Consider the following 22,861-nt stretch of genomic DNA (forward strand, 5'->3'; position numbering starts at 1 on the left):
ATACCGTCGTAACATTAAATACGTCAAAAAGTTATTGTCTCAGGTGTGCGGAGGCTGTCAACCAACTTCAGCCACAAGCATCGCTAACAGTGTGCACGCCCTTAGCCCCATTGCCATGCAGGTTCTCCCGGTCAGTCACAACCTCCCAGCGCCGTTAACGAATCACTGAGGCTTCACCATAGTAACCATGTTCCCTCCCTCTGTGGCAGGAGGCAGCGCCTGCTCTTAGCTGCCGCCCGGCGCCACCGTTAGCCGGAGCCTCGGGCTCGCTCGGACGCCGCGAGCCCGGACAATCGCTTTGAAAGGAATGGAATGTGGAAGGTGCCCGCGTGCTCTTCCCGGCATCCTCCTGGCCGCCCGCACGATGCCAGGTGGAAGCGGCAACGCTATCCCCGTCTGATCAATCCGCCAGTGCCCGGCTGCCAGAGGCTACCGCCGCTCCTTCATCCATCATACTCTGCCCCTTTCCCTTCACGGTAAGAGATCTGATGTGAGTGTGGAGGACGGGGTCTCACCCTGCGTTCCCCGTAATTGCCGGCCATCCGATCTGTTTGTTGGAAGCTGTAAATAATTTCTCAGAGGGCACGGTGCACGGGGAAAATGGCGATGAATGTAAGGCAGTCAAGGCTATAAGCAAAAATAACTGCAGAAATTGCCAGCTGCAGAAATATGTGTGTACCAGGATTTGCAGCAGACAAGGTTAATGGGTATATCTAAGGACTCCTTAGAAATTCCCATAAAATGCAGCATTTATTTTCGTTGAATAAGTAATATCCTGATATTCAAAGCGCTCTCGTTAACTTTGATAACTACTTGGTTACATTGGATTTTTGATGCATAGAAAACAAGAGATGTTGACATTGAAGGCACTGTTGCTCGAAAGATGAGATTGCCTTTTTTTCTTTTCGAGCTCTATGGAAGCCAACGTTAGTTCCCTGTACATTGAATCTGAATCCCTTTCCCACCGTTTTACTTATTTCCAAAGTCAGAATTCTAATAAAAACAAGTCTGCTTCCAATTGCTCTCGGGTTAGGAAAATACGTCAATATTTATCTGTTTCTATTGCTTTTATAATATGTCATTTATCTTTTAAAAATCATCCGGGAAATACCGAAGACCACTTAAAATTATTGATTCTTTTCTCACTCATTCCCAGACAATGTCTTGTTCCTAAATTAAGTTAAAAAATTATCTACGTATATACAGTATACTAGCTGATATCCTTTCGCATTGCTCAGTTTGTCAGAGGGTAATGAGAGGAAATAATTGTGACATTTCCTGAAGTGGGCGTCATTGAAAAGACTGATACAAGTGCTTTTGTTGAGGCGACTTGAAATATATTGTTTTAGAATGATGAAGTTAGTTAAATAGTAACTACAGGCCAACAGGTATCCTTGGGTTGACAGAGTAAACAAATATTAAGTGAAGTAATATCAAAATTTGTTAGAGAAATAAACAAAGCTACTCTTGGTAGAATGAAAAAAATTAGAGCTGAACCCTTCAGCCACAGAGGTAAGTAAATAATGTTGGAGCAGGAATAAAATAAATAAGAGACACATGAATAAGAATGCCAGGCCAGTAACTAAATAAATAGTTACAGAGCTGGCTGGACTTTTTGTCAGGTATTATTGAGGAGTAGGGGAGATTTTTGGTGCATCTGAGTCAGACCTTCAGGTTTTAAATCCCACCTAAGAACTTGATGGCCAAGGAAGTTGCATTCAGAACTAAACAATCTACAAATTCTTTCAACACACATCAATGACAGATGGTAAGAACAAAGGAAATTCATGGTCAAATGCATATGGAAAGACCTTTGGAGCCTCTTTCATAGGTATTCATAGGTCCAACCTACAACATACTTGTAAAAGTGCATGTTGCTGCAGCACCTTGGACTGTGAGTGAACTGTAACACAACATGCAATTTGGATATATCTATATTTTCCATTGAAAGTGGAGGATTTAATTTATTTTTAAAAAGCAAAATAATACTATTAAGTAAAATTAGATAGCAATTAATTAAACTGGCAACAATGACTAAATCAGAAACACTTTTTAAAGAAGTATGTAAACTGAACTAAATTAAACCTGACAAATAATTCAATTCGGCTTATTGGGGATCTGGAAGAAGAGGAGAGCACATTGGAAATAGGGAAATTGTGGTGTGGTCCTGAGCAACACTTGCCATAATGTAATTAATAATGATCAAACAGACAGAATAACCTGATAAACTTTGTAACTCAACCACTGGTGCAGGCAAAAGTGTATAATAGTGTCAGTCCCTAACCCAAATAAATGGGCAGGAATAGATGCAGGAAAGTAGGTTCTTGAGTAATAAGGGGATTAAGGGATTACAGAGAGAAAGGGGTTGAGACATTTATCAGCCACGATTGATTGGCGGAGCAGTCTCAATGGGCTGAATGGCCTAATTTCTGCTCCTTATTCTTATGGTCTTATAGCATCCAGCTGTAAAATCACCCATCAAATCCAAAGAAAAGTAACAATAATTACAAATATTGCAGCAAGCAAAATGGGAGAAGCAGAAAAAGGTAAGAGTCAGAGGGACTTTGATACCAGAAATGGCAATGTTTCTTTTACCTCTATGTCTGTTTGTTGAGAGAAGGTAGTTGAGGTATTTTGCAGAGTACTCAAAATCAACCATATATTAGACTGATGGAATAGAACCACTGCTGAGTCAGATCTAGCAGTAGATGCAGATACTCCTTTTTGAAAAACACCGGTGAACTAGTTCAATTTTTGCCTTGTCTGGTTTTATTTTTGGGTTATAAAATAATACTGTTTCACAATTCTGCACACCTTATTGTAACTATTGGAATTGTTGTTCCAGTAATAATGGAAATCATTTACTTTTTCTTTAACAGATAATACTATATGGATACGGGAGGATAAAACACTGTTGAAGGCTGCACATCCGGAAAGTAGAATATCAGGTACATTCAGATAAGTTGCAGTCCTTCATGTTTCATATGTATACATTTCACCTTTCGCTGAAAAGAAAACTCTATTACTTCAGAATGCTCCAGTAATTCTCTGTGCATATCTGAATGATGTCATATGGATTTTAGTGACAAAGTTTTGTAGAAAATTAATCAACTGCAGTGGAATTAAAGAATACAACCAAAAAGCTGGACTTTCACTCACCATGCTGGCTCAGAGCCACATTGTCAAATATGCTTTGCAACTTCTCCATTTGCCTATAGCAGGAGGTATGTTGGAGAGTTGCTTTCTCTCTTCCTCATCATGACAAAGCTTGCTGATTTCCATATATTGGCCTGACTCCAGGTGTTCTATTGATTTCCCTCCTCCAACAGCAAATAAACTTTCCTCCTGTATGTGCCAACAGTTCCAACTTCAAGATACGATAGGTAACAAAACCATTGAATGTGTGGACTCAGCTATTCCCATGACATGGTTAATGGCAATTCCTGGATGCATAGCAGTGCATGCAATAGGTTGGCAACTAAGACATTTGGGCATTGCATCAGAGATTCAGAGAAGATGCCATTGGAAACCCATCCTGCCACCACCTCAAGGAGGTATATTGTATCCTTACTGGAACAGAATGTACTGTATGCTACAGAGCTGCTGTCCAGCATATGAGACTTGTTTAATATGGTACTTACAAAAAAACCAAAGCAGCCATACCTCTCTAATGTGGTACTTGCAGAAATCTTAAGCACCAACATTGCAAACTGTCGTAAGAAGAACTGTCTTCATGTGCTGCAAACTAGCAAGGAGAGGGAACCAAAAATCTACCTGATTAAGAACACAGCTAATCTTTTTGCTGAACAAATACAAGGAGATTGCTGTTGAAATAAATAATCATGACAATCAAGGACATCATAGAAATATCTTTACTTTCAGCCCTAAAAACACAAAGAAAAATAAATTCACCTTTCTTTACCTAAAACACCCTGAAATCTATCTTACACTTTGGCAACTGATTTGAATCTACATTGAACAGTCCACAGGATGCTGACTGTCAAGCGAAATTAAGGCATTGAGAAAGTTAACAACTTCCAATCTAAAATGTTTATTGGGACCAAATTAAAAGTGAATAGGCAACTAGATATCAATTTTTGTTCACATTTTCCTGAGTTTCAATGAATGCACAAAACTGTTAATGTAATAAAAAAATGTCTATTGCTCAAGCATTGAATAATGAATGCTATAATCTGCCAATCTTAAAACCTTGAAATTGTTTGACACTCTAAGAGTGCTGTCACTGTCTGAAAAAGAAAGACATTAAAAACCACAGTGGTGGGAGGATACCTGATACCTGATCACAAGCTGGCAACAGCAATATGGACAGAAACCAGATAAAACAAAAGCGCCTCTTCCTGAAGGTGAAGCATATCACAAATTACTTGGTGATACTACCTCCAATGTGAAAACTGTACAAAAAATTTCAATGTGCTACCATAGCAACACAACCACCCAAGAAGTCTTCAAACTTCAAGATTATCACCTCCAGAGGTGATATAGAAGTGTATGCAAGTGTTATAATATTTTATTGTTACATAGGCAGAGTCCTGACTACATGGAAAAAGAAATCATGAGTTGGGAATGGTAATAAAAAATTGTAAAAATCTATTTGAGTTAAAGAACCTGACACGGTATCAATCATTTCATGAAGCTTGAATATTTAGCTCAGTTGGATCGAAGGAAGGGCAGTTGAGCTTTAGCCATAATCTGCAGATTAACTTTCTAAGAAGTTCCAAAGAACTATAGCTAATGAGTGGTGAAAAGGGACTAAACCTTGTTCACAACAATTAGGTTTGCTCAACATGTACTCACAGAGGCAAACTTCAGTGTCCTGAAGAAGGGTTACACTCAAAATGTTGACATCTCCACCACTTGATGCTGCCTGGCTTGCTGTGTTCTTCCAGCCTCCTGCTTGTCTACCTTACAGAGGCAAGACATAAAGAGTTCTAGCCTACAAAATATTAGAAAATATGGACTCTTCAGTGATTATATGGCCAAACATTTAAAAACTGTTAATGGGGTAACTTACCCAATTAGCAGAAAACAAGTTGAGACATTTTGAAAAAGAACAGTATATCTTTATTGACTATATATAAACCACTAAGATCTCTGCATTTCATATGGCACTATTTTGAATGTTATGTCCTCTGTAGGGACTGGTGGGGGATAAGGTGAATGTGGTAATGTGTGTGCTCTTTCCCCAAGCCTCAGCAGGTTTCCTGCCAGTGTAACACCCTGAGCAGTCTTAAGACTGGTGCTGAGACCTGGAGTTCTAAATATCTAAAATGTACTCTTGGGCCATAATTTGTCAAAATCAAAGGTCATTTGTTTTCCATCTTGACTTGTGTAGTTAATTCATGAACTAAGAAAGCTTTTCCTCCATATATGTTTTATATACACACACTATCAGGATCCTTGAAATTTGCAATTTAGTTATTCTAATACAGCGAAAGGATATTTGCGCATCCTGTAGGCCCATGTTATTCACTCAAATTATGGCTTTCAATCCAGGTTCAATCACTACTGCTTCCCATTTTAGAATATTTATCAGTGAGAAAAACAACATTGCTATGCACCATTGCAATAAGAAGAACACACTTGCTGCAGTTTTCACTATCTTGTATCATCACAACAGCAAGAATGTACTCATTAGTGTTGCTGCTAATTGCTGAAAAGGCTTTTGAATGTATAGGTTAAGCTTTTGTCACTAGCAACTTCTGGTGGCCTTGAAATCTGTGCATGAATATCTTCTGAAATATATGATGGAAATTCCTAGATTCTTCACTGCACTATAAATCCAGCACACAACAGCAGGGATGTCAGTGAACAGGTAAACAATCAAGCATATTGAAATATTCATAAACATCAAACCAAAAATTAAAAGCAGAATAAACGTTTGTGAATGTGTAAAACTTTTAATCACAATAAAATTTGAAAATTCCTCAAATTTAAAATGAACGTTTCAGAATTGGGAAGGCTATTGAACAGTAATTATGAAGTTTGCCATTAAAATTTTAGTTACATGCCATTCAACAAGGTGTGACGTTTTTGGAAGTTTTTACACTGAATCTAAATGCCAATAATGTGCCACGTGTTGGTGGGAAACTTCCTGGGAGTTCACCAAGGAAATACTCCTGATTTAAGGAAATGGAACAGAGCTCTGGATAAGTTGCTCTTCGGACGGCTGGTGCGGACTTGTTGGGCTGAAGGGCCTGTTTCCACACTGTAGGTAATCTAAAACAAAAATACATAAGGTCTGGGGGATACTATTCACATTCCTATTTAGGAATGTTAAAACTGCAAAGATATCTTGAGCTCCCTGTTTGCTCAGAGTCATCTGGACATGTACTCATTGAAGTACAATCATTTCTGAACTGCATTACAAATGAATAGCATCAGGAACGTTCAAACAACACAAGGAAGCACATCCGTCTTTGTGAAGCTCAATTCATCTCTGTTCTGTTATGTCCCAAAGTAATTTGCATGAAATTTCCTTTCCCATCTCATGCTTTTCCTCTCCATATTAATTTTCAATTTTCCCCCAGCTTTTGCCCTTCCTATCCTCCATGAGGTGGGATGCCAAAGTTACATAATTTGGTTGGAGAGGGGTGTGGATATTAAAAGGAGTTGTACAAATAAGCTTAGGTAAGTACTTCCCTGTGACTAGAATGGCAATTACATGGCATCATTGTCCATGCAAGTGTAATGGAGTGTCATTTCAACAATTGTGGAAATTCTGCTCTTTATAGGGAGCATATAATTATGGAAGAAAGGTCTTTTGAGCACTGTGATATGCCTACCTCAGGGCAGAAAGTCCATATTTCAGTCCGACATGCATGGGAGAGTGCTATAGCGCATCCAAAGAGATGAATAAAAATTATTTATTATCATAAGAAGAATAATCAGTAGTAGGGGATTACTAGGATAAAATGTTCCTTGCTTTAATGTAAATTTCTTCAAAAATGGAAGTCCTGTTCAGTGAGAAGCTGGGTCACAAAACAGCGGGGGTATGAGGATGAGGTGGGGCATGGAAAGAAGGATGATGGATTTGGAGAGGAAGTTATTGCAGAGTTTGTGAGGGTGGGAGTTGGGATTTGCAGTGCATTGCTCCGGTATATTTGACAAAAAGATTGCTATAGAATATTTGGGAGTATAGGGAAGACTCTGGATAACATGAGACCTCCAAAATACTGGATCTTACCAGGTTGATTGAACTTGACTATTTTAACAGGCCATCTTGAAAATTTATGTATTGGGAACTAAAACTGGTTTCTCACTGATGAAAATGGGGTGATCACAGTGAGTTGTAGCAGGAGAGCTACAAGAGATCTCAACTTGTGGTTTTTAAATAAACTGGGCCGAAGAGATAACTGCAATTTAGACTTTAAATATAAGAAATAAAATGTGAAAAAAACAAGATATAGTATTTTGGTGTTACACTTCATGGCCATGCCAGTTAATGGTTGCATTTTTTTGTCAACTTTATTTATTATAAATTCCTACGTGTAAATTATAATCTACGATTCTTTGTTGCATTGATTGCCAGCCACTAATATGCTGTCTAATAATTATTAGATCTCAGATTAAAACTTCGTGAGTCAGGTTGGTATCTCAGCTGATAAATAGCCGAGAAAATCCTGGCAGTCAGAGTGATCGGGTATTTAACAGTATCAATGCCAATGTACTTGTAATTTATAACGAGTACAGTTGACAAACATAAAGTCGAGTAATGCAAACACCAAGTACAAGATCAAAATTGTAGATGCTGGAAATCTATAATCAGAACAGAAAATGCTGGAAGCACATAGGTTATGCAGTATTTCTGCTGAGAGAGAAGCAATTGACTTTCTGTGGAGATAATTTTTTAACAGACAGGAAGTGCATGCAAACACAGTATATTATAAATATTTAATTTTGCTTTTTTGTTTAGCCCCAGAAACAAAGATAAAGTCTGCTTCTGGATCAACAATGTGCCAACAGCCATATCGCCACACAACTCTGCCCCAGACTTTGCAACCTCTTGCTATTGAACCTCTACTCTTAAAGCAACCCCAGAATCTTCAGTCTACCTCATCTGCAGTGATGTCACGATCCTCACAGTTGTTACCCGCACAGATGTGTAAACCATCTCAATCAGAGCTTGTTCTTTTGTCACAAGAGAAAGTACCTTCCTTTGATGCACCCCAAGATCCTATTTTAGCAGACCTCTGTAGGCCATTACTTTGTAAATTGTGCAATGTATCCCTGAATTCAACACAGCAAGCACAGGCACATTATCAGGTGAGTTGGCTAGCAAGAAATTGTGTGTATACGTATGCATTATCTTTAATTACAATATAGATACATACATATATAGAGATAAACGTGTATGGAAAAGAATAGAACTCTAAGCATAAATTTCTAACTGGCATTATTTGTTTAAAATAAATGAGTGAATACTAATATTAAAATAAAATTAATTAGAAAATCCAGATTTAAATCCTAATCTGGAACTGTGAATACCATCTGTCCAGTATGTTGAAATGCATTGCTTTTACCTAGCTGCTTTTCTTGATATGTAAAGGCTTCCTTTTGTGCTTTGAGATTAAGAATTGTTTCTGGCAAGATTGATTTGCATTTTTTATTAATATTAATTCTAAAATATTAATTCTAAAGATATCACAAATAAGTTAAGGCACTGTGAGTGAAGTAAAAACTGGAGAAACTCAGCAGGTTTGGCAGCATCTGTGTGAAGAAAGCAGTTAGCATTCCTGTCTGGTAACTCTTCATCAGAAGGGATTATCTCGCAATTTGTGTTTTTGTTTCAGATCTCCAGCATCCACAGTTTTTTGTATGTTATTGTGAATGATGTCTTGCTTGATATCAAGCAGGCATATCAAATACCAAATCGTGGTTTGCAATAGTTTTTTCAAATGTACCGGTAGCATTTACCTTGTATTGAATTTCTTTCCAGTTATGTTAATAGCTTATGTGTTAACTGTTAGAAGTGAATTTATGTATAAAAAAATTAACCTTTCAGGTTGTGCACAGAATTAAAATCAATAGTGATATCTTGAAAAGTGTCCATTTTACAAAAGATGACGTGCTGGAAGCCTTAAAACACATAAAGATCGATAAATCCTCAAGACCTAATCAGGTGTATCCTGGAACTGTGTGGGTAGCTAGACAAGTGATTTCTGGGCCCTTTGCTGAGATATTTGTATCATCGATATCCATGGTTGAAGTACTGGAAGACTGGATGGTGGCTGTATGATGCTATCATTTAAGAAAGGTGGAAAGGAAAAGCCAGGGAGCTATATATGTGAGCTGAATGTCAATGGTGGGAAGGTTTTTGGACAGGATTCTGAGGGACAAGATTACATATATTTAGAAAGGCAAGGACTGATTATGGATAGTAAACATGGCTTTGTGCATTGCATGACACATTGTGTCATGTGTCACTAACTTGATTGAGGTTTTTGAAGAAGAGACAAAGAAGATCAATGAAGGCAGAGCAGCGGACAATGTCTATTTGGACTTCTGCAAGGGGTTTGACAAGGTTCTGCATGGGAAACTGGCTAGCAAATTTAGATCATAAGGAATCAAAGAATGCTGGAAATCTATAATCAGACCAGAAAATACTGGATCTTACCAGGTTGATTGAACTTGACTATTTTAACAGGTCATCTTGAAAATTTATGTATTGGGAACTAAAACTGGTTTGGATACAAAATTGGCATGAAGGTAGGAGACAGAAGGTGGATGGTTGATTTTTGGATTGGAGGCCTGTGACCGGCGGTTTGCCACAAGGGTTGGTGTTGGATCCACTGCTTTTTGTCATTAATGTAAATGATTTTGATGTGAAAATTAGATTTGCAAATATCACCAAAATAGGTGAGATGGTGGACAGTGAAAAGGGTTATCTTGGAGTACAACAGGACTTAGATGGGGGTGGCAGATGGAATTTAATTTAGATAAATATGAGGTGTTGCATTTTGGTAAGGCAAATGAGGGCAGGACTGATGCATTGAATGGTAGTATCCGGGGGGAGTGTTGCCAGATAAAGAGACCTTGGAGTGCAGGTTCATAGTTCCTTGAAGGTGGAGTTGTAAGTAGAGAGGGTAGTGTAAAGGTGTCTGTTATGGTTGCCTTTATTGGTCATTGCATTGACAGTAACAGTTGGGATGTCATGTTGAGGCTGTCCAGGACATTGGTTAGGCCACTTTTGGAATACTGCATTCAATTCAGGTCTCCCTGCTATAAAAAAGATGTGGTTAAATTTTAAAAGGTGCAGAAAAAATTTAGAAGGATGTTGCTGTATTTGGAGGGTTTAGCTATGGAGAGAGGCTGAATAAGCTGGGACTATTTTCACTGGAGCATCAGAGGCTGAAGAGTTATCTTATTGAAGTTTTTAAAATCATGAGGGGCATGGAAAGGATGAATAGCCAAGGTGTTTTTTCCTAGGGTAGAAGAGTCCAAAACTGCGTGGCATAAGTTTAAAGCGAGAAGGGAAAGATTTGAAAGGAACCTAAGGGGCAACTTTTACACACAGAGGGTGGTGCATGTATGGAATGAGCTGCCAGAAGATGTGGTGGAAGCTGGCACATTTGCAACATTTAAAAGGGATCTGGATGGGTACTTGAATAGGAAGGGATATGGGCCAAATCCTGGCAAATGAGACCAGACTAATTTTAAAAATCTGATTGACATGCAAGAGTCAAACTGAAGAATCTGTTTCCATGCTCTATAATGCTGACTCTACATGTTGTCATCAGGTGAAGTGAGACTAGAAGGTGGGAATATTGAAGCAGATGTAATTCAACCATTGTTTTATGTGTAAATTGGACTGCAACTCCTGACAACTACATATATGCAGTTAACCGTAGCAACCAGAATGCTTCTCCAAAGCTCCACCAATATCCAGCAGTGAAGCTCCGCAATAAAATATGTGATAGGGCACAAAATTGGGGAACATAGATGGACAGTGAGTAGCAACTAAAATCTACAGAAACAGTTTGGGCTTGAGCAAATTCCAGTGTAATTCCAATTAATAACATGGTAATTACTTACTGCTAAGGAAACTCTGAAAATGAACTTTTACAAATGTGGATTCACATCCCTTCTGATTTCCTATCTTTCTTTCCCCTTCCTTTTGATTGGGCATTTAATTCAGTGTTCTTGCTGACACTTTCAGATTCAAACTCTGCATTGTGCAATGATAATTTTTCATTTTGATTGATTATAGAGATACACAGTTTTGCTCATATAGATCACATCCATTGAATAAAGCAACACTCCAGTTAGCCAGAGCTCAAAATAATAAGTAGCAATTTCATACAGTTTTGTTGGAAACCACCTACCTCAAAAAAAACTAGATGAAATTGTTTAATGAATATTTTGAGCTATAGACAGTTGAATTTCTTTTTGTGTGTACCATCCTCCCTTTAGGTTCTTGATTCTGATTTATCCAACAAGCTAGTTGCTAGAGGGGAAGTCACTGACTGGTTAGCTGCTGAATGGATTTAGTGGAGGCTGACAGCTATCTCCTCTGCATTTGGGAATCTACCACCCTGGTGAATGAGGCAGGTCTTTCAGTGCTGTGTATATCTGTACTGTTTTGTAGATACAAAGCCTGCTCCTTGAAAGTGGAAGGATGATTAGTCATGGCAGAGCTGAGGATGTTAAGATGGATTTTTTATGCCTTGAGAAGGCCTAGATTTGCAGCAACCGGCAGAAAATCCAGGTTACAGAAGTGTTCAGGAAGGATCAGGAGAGGAGACTGAGATAATATGGGCTTATTTAACAAAAACCAGAAAATCACATTCTAAGAAAGATATTCACTGAACCCTACAGGAAAGATAAGAACAAGAAGGCGGATGCTCGCGATCTGAAAAGTTCTGGAGGAGAAGGGCTTCAAGATGCTTGATGAAATAACTCCACAGAGGCCAGTATCTTGTCACCAAGTCACCCTTTATTTACATGCGGAGCAACCTAGACACTGCTCCAGCTCCCTCAGAGCCAGCTCTCAAATGAACAGAACCTCTGGCACTTCTGTTTATACCTGTCTCCATCAAACAAGCCCAGGACAAGGACAGGATGGGGTTAAATACAGAGTAAAGCTCCCTCTACACTATCTATCTGACAGCCCCAATCAGGGAAATCATATTCTATGAGGTCCACCTAGCTGATTTCATTACAATCACTAAACTTAAAACTTGGGGGACATGGAGAAAAGCTAATGTGAGTCCTGACCCCACTTAATGGGAAAAGCAAGAGCAAAAGAAGAAGATCTAAATCACCTTCTGTCTCCCTTTCCTAGCATAATGATCAGGTGATTTTGGCCCTTTCATAACTGTAAAATTTTACTTCACTTTAACTCTACTCTACAACCTTGCTGGCTGGATAACCTTTGATAGATTTCCTTATGCGATATTGTTCTGCCATGTTGGGTAAGAAGTAAAGAAGACTGTGGGACAAAGAGAATACGCAAGGATCTTAGAAAAAGGCAGGGAGAGATAATGAGACGATTGATTGTGGAGGAATGAGGGGAGGAAGGATTTATTGGAGGAGAGAGAAAAGGGGAAATATGAAAGTGAGAGAAGAATGAAGGGTCAGTCCCTGGGGTGAAATGGAGGAGAAGATAGAGAAGAGGAGAAAAATAGAGCATTGTTTGAGGAGATTTAAGGCATTGAAGAGTAGAGATAATAGTATGAAATAAGAGAAGGAATTTTAAGATATGACTATCTCTGACAGGAGAATCTTAACACATTCCTTTGATATTCATCCCTGATATCCCCACCATCAAGATCTTGTTGTGACCAGAAACTTAACTGAACAAGCCATTAGAAATGTCTGGTTGTAAGATCAGGTCAGAGGTTGGGAATTCTGTGGCAAATAATTTACCACCTAAATTCCAAAAGTCTGCTATCAACAAGTCAGAAGTGTGTTGGAATAATCCCCTTTCTTGAATGAGTGTGCTTCCAGCAGCACTTCTGAAACTAAGAATGTAACCAGTATCTATGATAAAGTAGCTTGTATGATTGGAATTTCATCCCTTACTCTAAACATTTATTCCTTTCACAATCAGCGCACTGGGATAGCATTTTGTTCAATCTATAGGATGCACTAGTACAATTTGTCAAGACTGCTTTGATAACACTACCTACCATTACATAGAAAAGCAAGCTGACATACCACTGTAACGTGGAAATATATTGTCTTTCCTTCAGTGTCACTATGTCAAAACTTGGAACTTTCTTCCTAACAGCACTGTCACTGTACCCATATTATTTGGATTGAAGTGGTCCAACAACAATTAGGAGTGAGCAGTAAATGCTAGCTTTGCTGGTGAAGCCTAGATCCCATGAATGAATATGAAAAAGGGGATTATTAAAATAGCTTTCCCTTTCTCCTTGTTTATCTCTACCCCACCCTATCTGCTGTCTTTCTTATCATAGAATCAAACAGTAATGCAGCATGGAAACAGACCCTTCAGTCCAACCAGTCCATGTTGACTGTAATTCAAATCTAAACTAGTCCCCCCAGCCTGCGCTTGGCCCATATACCTCCAAACATTTAATAATCATGCTTTTCTAAATGTCTTTCTCCTCTCACCTTAAAAATATGCTCCCTGGTCTTGAAATTCCCCACCCTAGGGAAAAGACACTTGCCATTCACTTTAACTATACCCCTTATGACTTTATAAACTTCTATAAAGTCACTCCTGAACCTCCTATGCTCTGGTGAGAAAGGTCTCAGCCTGTCTAGTCTCGCCCCATAATTCAAGCACTCCATTCCTGGCAGCATCCTAGTAAATCTCCTCTGAACCCTCTCCAGCTTAATAATATCCTTCCTATAAATGGCAACCAGAACTGGACCCAGTTCTCCAGAAATGGCCTCATCAACATCCCATACAACCCAAATATAACATCCCAACTCGTATGCTCAGAGGTCTGAGCGATGAAAGCAAGTGTGCTAAACGCCTTCTTAACCATTCTATCTATATATGATGCAAACTTTAAATAATTATTGGTTCTACAACACTGCCCAACTTTTAATTGTAGAAATCTTACCGTTGTTTGTTTACCAAAATGCAACTTATCCAAATTAAAACTCCATCTGTCACTCTTCAGCCCATTCACCCAATTGATCAAGATCCCTTTGTAATCTTAGATAACCTTCTTCACTGTCCACTGTGCCACCAATCTTGGTGTCATCTGCAAACTTATTAATCATGTCTTCTATATTCTCATCAAAATCATTTATATAAATGACCATCAAAGTGGACCCAGCACCAATTCCTGTGGAACATTACTGATCACAGGCCTTCAATCCATTATCTTGCCTTCCTCTCTTTCCTGTGCTACAGCTGAAAACTGTACTTGAACTTGACTCTGCCTTTGGAATTCCCTTAGTTAATGATTAGCTTATTGTTAGATAGCAAATCTTTACCTAATCAGGGACATGAAAAAGTAGAGTTAGCCCCAGCATAAGAGATTCTTTGAATTCGTAACCAAATAGCTAAAATGCTATTATTGGCAGTAGGCTGTGGTTATAGCTTGAAAACCTCAAATATGGAGTTCTGTTATAAATGTGAAAATGCAATTTTATTATGTAAGCATGTGAACATTTAAACTTGAGATAATAAAAATAAAAGTCCTTTGCAGTTGCACAATTCAGATTAGTATTGATTGAAAATGTAGGTTCACTGTTATAAGAACTACATTCCACAATCTGAAATCCCTTTATGGCTGAAAACCTGTATTATTTTGATTGTGACAAAAGTGCATAGTTACTTGAAATGCTACTATAAAAGTAAAGCAAATAATTTTCATTGTAAGCATAACTGTTAGCACAGCAGAAGGTTCCTGTTTGTACTTTTAAAAAGTGGCAGGCTTCCTAAACAAGTCAATTGAAAGAACTATAGAATTCAAATCCTGATGGCTTCTGTCTGAATTAATACAAAGGAGGCCAAGTAGCACACATTCTGTTGAATAGCAACTTGAACAATACCAAGATATGATGTGGAGGAGCTGGCGTTGGATTGGGATGGACAAAGTTAAAAATCACACAACACCAGGTTATAGTCCAAGAGGTTTATTTGGAAGCACTAGATTTCGGAGCGCTGCTCCTTCGTCGAGTAGCTGTGGACCATAAGACACAGAATTCATAGCAGAAGATTACAGTGCCTTGCAACTGAAATGATATGTTGAACATGCGCTGTATTGTTCTATGTTCTATAAACCTAGATTGCTGTTCAGTCTCCCAACTTTTAGAATGGGTTGCAGGTTTAGGTTCATTAATATGTAAATCCTAGAATTTCTTTTAAGTCACATTCTTGAGATAATGTAAGATTTTATAAAAAATGGTGGCATCTCAGATCAGACAATGCATTAAAGGTAAGAGGTTAGAGACTGTCTGTATCCCAGTCTTGAGCCAGACTGGTTCTGTTTCCAAGGTAGAATTTGTAAAATATTACGTGGTTTGACTGCCTACAGATTGTGCGCTTTTTGAGCAAAATAGAATGTATCTGCAAATATAATTCTTCAAATGCAAATTCATCCCATAGACTAATATGTGTGTGTGCATGCATGAGAGAGAGTGAGCGTGTGCACGTGAGTGTGTGTGTACATGCTTGGTAAAATGTGTGTGTGAATGTGATGAAGTATAAGCCTGTGAGAAGGTGTGAGTGTGGGGGATGTATGTGTGTGTGTGAGAGAGACAGTATGTGTAAGTATGTGAGAGTGTATGTATATATGCGTGTGTGTGCGTGTGTGTGCGTGTGTGTGCGTGTGTGTGTGTGTGTGTGTGTGTGAGAGTGTCTGGTGTAGTGAGGTCATCTGTCATGTGAAATGAACCCAATGTCCCAGCTGAGGCCATCCTCATGAGTACTGAACTTGGCTATCACCTCTGCTTGAGCTGAAAATGTGTTGCTGGAAAAGCGCAGCAGGTCAGGCAGCATCCAAGGAACAGGAGATTCGATGTTTCGGGCATAAGCCCTTCACCTCTGCTTGACCACTCTGCGTTGTTGCGTATCCCGAAGTCTATCTTGGAGGACGGTCACCCGAAGATCCAAGGCCGAATGTCCCTGACTACTAAAGTGTTCCCCGACTGGGAGGGAACACCCCTGTCAGTTGATTGTTGTGCAGTGTCCATTCAACCGTTGTCAGAGCGTCTGCTTGGTCGCACTAACGTACTATGCCTCAGGGCATCCTTGCCTGCAGCGTATGAGATAGACAACATTGGCCAAGTCACATGAGCACCTGCCACATACATGGTGGGTGTTGTCCCCAAGTGTAATGGTGGTATCCATGCTGACATCTAACACATCTTGCAGTGGTTGCCATGACAGGGTTGTATGGTGTTGTGTGGTTGATGTTGGCTTGAAGCCTGGGCAGTTTGCAGCGAACAATGACCTGTTTAAGGTTTGGCAGTGGAGGTGAGAAGTGGAGGCATAGTGAAGGTCTTGGCGAGATGCTCATCATCATCGATAATGTGTTGCAGGCTTAGAGGAACAATGTGTAGTTTCTCCGTTCCTGGGAAGTACTGGACAATGAAGGGTTCCCGATCAGTTGTATCCCATGACTGTCTCCAGGGTAGGTCAAAATGTGACCAAGATTGCATTCCCAGTTTCAAAATGGTTTTTAAATGGTTTTTGATGTTAGCGGTTCCTTTCCATTTTTATTCATGTTACCCTAACCTTACCTCTCAGTTAGTCGTGAATGGATTATCGATGAGATTTCGCACATCAATGGTATTCAGTCAATGATTGTGACTGATTAAGTCCAGGAGCCCATGTCGGCCTATGCTGCAAGCAGGAAGCTTTACCAAGTGAAAATGTCGGTCAGAATTTGATGTTATAACAATAAACAATGCACGATACACATTTTTTTTTGATATTTAATTATGGAAATTGCACTGGCATTACATTCCTGTAAACAAACTATATTTCATGTTAATAGCAAAAACAGAAAATGCTGAAAATATTCAGCAGATAAGGTAATATGTAGACAGAGAAATATATGATTAGCCTTTTGTCTCAGCTTAGCAGTTATATTGATTATCAACTTTGGAGGTGTAGTGGACAGTGAAGAAAGCTATCTCAAATTACAATGGGATCTTGATCAGATGGGCCAATGGACTGGGGAGTGGCAGATGGAGTTTAATTTTGATAAATACAAGATGCTGCATTTTGGAAAAGCAAATCAGACCAGAACTTATTTGCTTAATGGTAAGATCCTAGGGAGTGATGCTGAACAAAGAGACCTTGGAGTGCAGGTTCATAGTTCCTTGAAAGTAGAGGATAGTCAAGAAGGCATTTAGTATGCTTTCCTTTATTGGTCAGAGCATTGAGTATAGAAGTTGTGAGGTACTGTTGCAGCTATAAAGGACACTGGTGCAATTCTAGTCTCCTTCCTATCGGAAGGATGTTGTGAAACTTGAAAACATTTAGAAAAGATTTACAAGGATGTCGCCAGGGTTGGAGGATTTGAGCTATGTGGAGAGGCTGAATAGGCTGGAGCTGTTTTCCCTGGAGTGTCAGAGGCTGAAGGGTGACCTTATAGAGGTTAATAAAATCATGAGGGGCAAGGATAGGATAAACAGACAAGGTCTTTTCCCTGGAGTGGGTGAGTCCAGAACCAGAGTGCATAGGTTCAGGGTGAGAGGGCAAGTATATAAAAGGGATCACCCTCTGTTTTCACCCAGAGGGTGGTGCATGTTTAGAATGAGCTACTAGAGGATGTGGTGGAGACTGGTACAATTATAGCATTTAAAAGGCACCTGGATAGGTATATGAATAGTAAGGATTAGGGATATGTATCAAGTGCTGGCAAATGGGACTAGATTATATTAGGATAACTAATCAGCATGGTCGAGTTGGACCGAAGGGTGTGTTTCTGTGCTATACATCTCTGACTCTATGACTTGACAAATGCTTTTTTATTAAAGAGTAAAAGATGTCTTCATAGCTTCTTTTACTTGTCTTGTCAGATTCATTTTGGAGCTAATGGAGATAAGCACTAGGAAGATATTAAAATGGGGAAACGGGTCTGTAAAGTTGTTTTAGGTCAATGATCTACAGGCAAGAAAGGCAAAGATGACAGAAACAACACACTGGTTATTTCTTGAGAGAAGTATTTTGCTATTCACAGGTGAAGATATTTTTGGGCATATCATATCAGTATATTACCCTGTGTGGAGTGTTTATGTTCCCCCAACCCAAATAATTTGTGAATATTTGTTTATCTTAGGGCAAAAACCACTCAAAGAAACTTCGTAATTATTACGCTGGGCATCAGTGTGTGGCTACTCCCAAACTGACTCATTTTGTAGATCAACCAGGCATACAACTTCACCCACCAGCATCCCAGGTAATGTAAATATATGCTATTAGTAGAGAACATCCAGATTTAGAGAAATTGCTGAAAATATAACTGTCATTTCTCCCCTGCCAAACTGTATAAGTCACTTATCACCACTGTAATTGAATTTAAACTATGCATTCATACTATGATCATGTAGCCAATTTCCAACATTTGCTACACCTTCAAAAACAAGGAACTTGCCCTTACATGTAGCATCTTTCATTCACTTAGGATGTTCCAAACCTCCAGAGACCCACTGCAACAATAGGTGTTAAATTATCTAACATGTACAAAAAAGATTCTGAATAGTGTGATTCAGCAACAAAAATAAAGCAGCATTCACGTTTGTCTTGCATTAATCGTTATCCACATTGCAGATAAACTACAGTGTAAATCCATTATTATGTGCTTCAACATACAATGAGTAGAAAGTGAGGTCTGCAGATGCTGGAGTATCAGAGCTGAAAATGTGTTGCTGGAAAAGCGCAGCAGGTCAGGCAGCATCCAAGGAACAGGAAATTCGACATTTCGGGCATAAGCCCTTCATTGGGAATGAAGGGCTTATGCCCGAAACGTCGAATTTCCTGTTCCTTGGATGCTGCCTGACCTGCTGCGCTTTTCCAGCAACACATTTTCAACATACAATGAGTGTCAAGATCCCCCTCCTTTTAGCACAGATATCTCATAGCTCTCAAAAGAGATAAATCTTTACTTAAAACTTCATTTTAATAGTTATCTTCGGAGGTTTCTTATTAACACAGACCAGCTATAATGTGGTTGCACTACTTGAACCACAGTATGGCCATTATAATGGGCTGTTTCATCCAAAATCTAGTTTGAGTAGCTAAAACTACCATAGTACTTATTAACAATCCAGTCTTGATAGTCTGCTGCAGTAAAGAATTCCCACAGATTCACTACGGTCGGACAGAAAAGCCCCTCCTATCTCTATCTGAAATAGGCAATCTGTTAATCAGAGCATATGCCATATGGTCCAAGACACTCTCACAAGGGGAAACAGCCTCTCAGTATCTAGTCTGCCAAGCTACCTAAGAATCCTGTCTGTTTCAATAAGGTCACCTCTCATTCATCTATACACCCCTACGTACAAGACCAATCTACACAATCTCTCCTCATAAGAAAATCCCTCCATACCCGGAATCAACTGAGTGAGCCTCTAGACTGCCTTCAATGCCAGTATACCCTTCCTTTGATAAGGAGACCAAAACTATTCAGTGTTTCAGATGTAGTTTGCAAATTTTTTGGAAAACATTTTTTATGCATATTCCCTTTTAAATAAAGATCAATAATCCATATGTCTTTCCTATTACCCATTGAACTTGAATGCTAGCTTTTCATAATTCATGTGACTCCCAAAGCCCTCTGCAGTTTTTCCCCATTTAAATAATACTCCGTTCTTCTATTCTTCCTGCCAACATGCTTATTGCATCTGCCAAGTTTTTGCCCACCAATTCAGCCTGTTTATATCCCTTTGTAGACTCATTGTGTTATCCTCATTATTATCCTTATCGATATATGTTATTTTCCGTTCAGTCAGGATCCTCCAAGACGGCAGGTCGTGTGATACTGGCCACAGCAAATGATTACTGCAAACTCTGCGATGCTTCTTTTAGCTCCCCAGCTGTGGCACAGGCACATTATCAAGGAAAGAACCATGCCAAGAGACTGCGGCTAGCAGAGGCTCAGAAATCCAATTCATTTTTGTATGTATTCTGATAGTTGAAAATTCTTTAACAGGATATTTAATGTGTTTTTTATATGATATCTACTTTTTGTTGCATCATCTTTTTTGAAACAAGTAAATAGATAATTCACCTCTAAACATAGAAACCTAAATAATTTTTGTTTTAATGATAGGCATCTAAATATCAGTTGTTTCTTTTACTGTCTACAGACAAAGGTGATTCTTCCTCTTGCGTTCATCCTCTACATACCTTAGGACAGGCCTATCATCCAGCTGGCAGTCAATCATTGGAACAGTGCCCTCTTGGGAATTTTGAATTTTTTGGTATTTTGATCACCCCCAACTCCACTCCCCAATTGCACATTACAAATAATGCCAATCCACAGCAATTTCTCTCTCATTTTGGCAGCAACATTGGAGCATTTTTACGCTGTCAGTAGGAACAGCTTTTGTAAACTATTCTATTTTGATATTAGGCATTTCCAACCTTTGGAACTATGGTTCACGTCTTATCTCAGAAACCTTCAATAGAATTTTTCACATGAGAAATATGCTAGGGTTCAAATTTTATATGCAGTAGTCAAATTTTCTCCCAGATCACAGAAAAGAGTTTGAACACTTTTCATTAGGAATCGAGATCTCTGCAATCTAATTCTGGAAATAAGCATAGGTAATTAATTGCTGAGAGAGTTCTTTCTTTCATAGAAGACATTGAACTTAATTGTGGTGCTGACCCATTTAAAGGATATTTGTTTTGGAGAAATGAATATGACTGTAAACAAAGCCAGTATTTGTTTCCAATTGTCACAACTTTCTTCAACTTGTCCACTAAATTCATTTTTGTCTTTAATGTATTTTTACAGTCAGCCTGTTCAGAGATGCTCCACATCTGGAGTAGATGGGACTTGAACCCAGACCTCCCAGTCTGTAGGTAGGGACACTACTACTCTGCCACAACTGAACCTTATATCAGGAAGAGCCATGGAACATTTTGTACAATGTAGTTTTGCACTACGAAATAACTTCACAGAGGCATGTATCCTGTCACCAAGTCACCTTGTATTTATACGTGGAGAAAGTGAGAACTGCAGATGCTGGAGGTCAAAGTCAAGAGTGTGGTGCTGGAAAAGCATAGCAGCTCAGGCAACATCCGAGGACCCGGAGAATCGATGTTTTGGGCATAATCCTTTATCAGGAATGAGGCTTGTGGGCTGGGGGCGCTGAGAGATAAATGGGAGGGGGGTGGGCTGGAGGGAAGGTAGCTGAGGATGCGATAGGTAGATGAAGGTTGAGGAGAAGGTGATAGGTCGAAGAGGAGGGTGGAGTGGTTAGATGGGAAAGGCGATGGACTGGTCAAGGGGGCAGTGCCAGGTTGGAGGCTTGGGACTGGGATAATGTGGGTGAAGGGGAAATGAGGAAAATGGTGAAATCCACATTGATCTCGTGTGGTTGGAGGGTCCCCAGGCAGAAGATGAGGCATTCTTCCTCCAGGCGTCAGGTGGTTAGGGTTTGTCAATGGAGGAGGCCCAGGACTTGCATGTCCTTGGCAGAGTGGGAGGGAGAGTTGAAGTGTTCAGCCACAGGGCGGTGGGGTTGGTTAATGCGGGTGTCCCAGAGATGTTTTTTTGAAACGATCCGCAAGTCTGCCGAATGTAAAGGAGACCACATTGGGTGCAATGGATACAGTAGGTGACATTATGGAGTACAGATAAATTTCTGTTGGATGTATAAGGATTCTTTGGGGCCTTGGACTGAGGGGGGAGGTGTGGGCGCAGGTTTTATACGTAGAGAGTCCTTGACATCCAGCTCCCTCAGAGAGAACAGGATGTCTGATACTTGTTCTTATCTGTCAGACAGGGGTCGTTGAATGGACCAGAATAACAGCCCCAGTCAGGGAAATCATATTCTATGAGGCCCACCTGGCTGACTTCGTTACAGTCACTACAGATTATCTGCCACACGATTGCATTCAGTACTTTCTAAGCTTTTTTTTGATTTGATTTCTAATAGAGATAGAGCCTCTGGCATGGTGGCACAGTGTTTAGCACTGCTGCCTCACAGCACCAGAGACCAGGGTTCAATTCCTGCCTCAGGTGACCGATTGTTTGGAGTTTGCACATTCTCCCTGTGTCTGCGTGGGTTTCCTCCAGGTGCTCTGGTTTCCTCCCACAGTCCAAAAATGTGCACATTAGGTGAATTGGCCATGCTAAATTGCCCGTAGTGTTAGGGGTAAATGTAAGGGAATGGGTCAGGGTAGGTTGTGCTTTGGCGGGTCGATGTGGACTTGTTGGGCTGAAGGGCCTGTTTCTACACTGTAAGTAATCTAATCTAACCCAAGAACTCAATCTGATTTGGGAACTGTGATGACCACAATTCATGATCATGACTTAAACATATCTTTGAACTGTAGTAATCAATCTTACATGTATGGAATTTTAAAAAAATGATATATAAACAACACAGGTAAGACTGTATTTGCTGACCACACCTATTGCCTTGATGAGGCCTTTCCCTTGAACCTCTGAAGTTCATATGCATCATAGTGATGATCTTAATGTAATTCCAACATTGAGATGAAAGAACAGCAGTATAATTTAAAATAAGTGATTTGTGAACTGGAAGGGATCCTTGATTTCATGCTTCTCAGTGTTAGAGGTCCCAGGTCAAGGCGGTGCTGTCACAGTATCCATCAGGTGTTAGTGTGTCAACTTTGAGAAATCTTTAAATTGATGTCCTGATTGAGGCTCAAAACTCCCAGATCATAACTAGCTAGAATTAGTTATGTTGTACTGTCTGGTAAATACAGCAA

General features: G+C 39.5%; 1 protein-coding gene across 1 annotated transcript in view; it reads left to right on the forward strand.

Moving 5' to 3' along the window:
- The first annotated feature begins 310 nt into the window (after positions 1–310).
- Positions 311–22,861, forward strand: part of zmat3 (zinc finger, matrin-type 3) — a 38,412-nt gene continuing 15,861 nt past the window's right edge. The window contains exons 1-5 of the mRNA XM_060834135.1: positions 311–476; positions 2,880–2,948; positions 7,934–8,283; positions 18,234–18,353; positions 19,902–20,071. Coding sequence (XP_060690118.1) covers positions 7,972–8,283; positions 18,234–18,353; positions 19,902–20,071 — 602 coding nt within the window. The 5' untranslated portion in view covers positions 311–476; positions 2,880–2,948; positions 7,934–7,971. The remainder of the gene's footprint in view (positions 477–2,879; positions 2,949–7,933; positions 8,284–18,233; positions 18,354–19,901; positions 20,072–22,861) is intronic.

Source organism: Hemiscyllium ocellatum, chromosome 13, assembly GCF_020745735.1.
Source record: "Hemiscyllium ocellatum isolate sHemOce1 chromosome 13, sHemOce1.pat.X.cur, whole genome shotgun sequence".
NCBI classification, from domain to species: Eukaryota; Metazoa; Chordata; class Chondrichthyes; order Orectolobiformes; family Hemiscylliidae; genus Hemiscyllium; species Hemiscyllium ocellatum.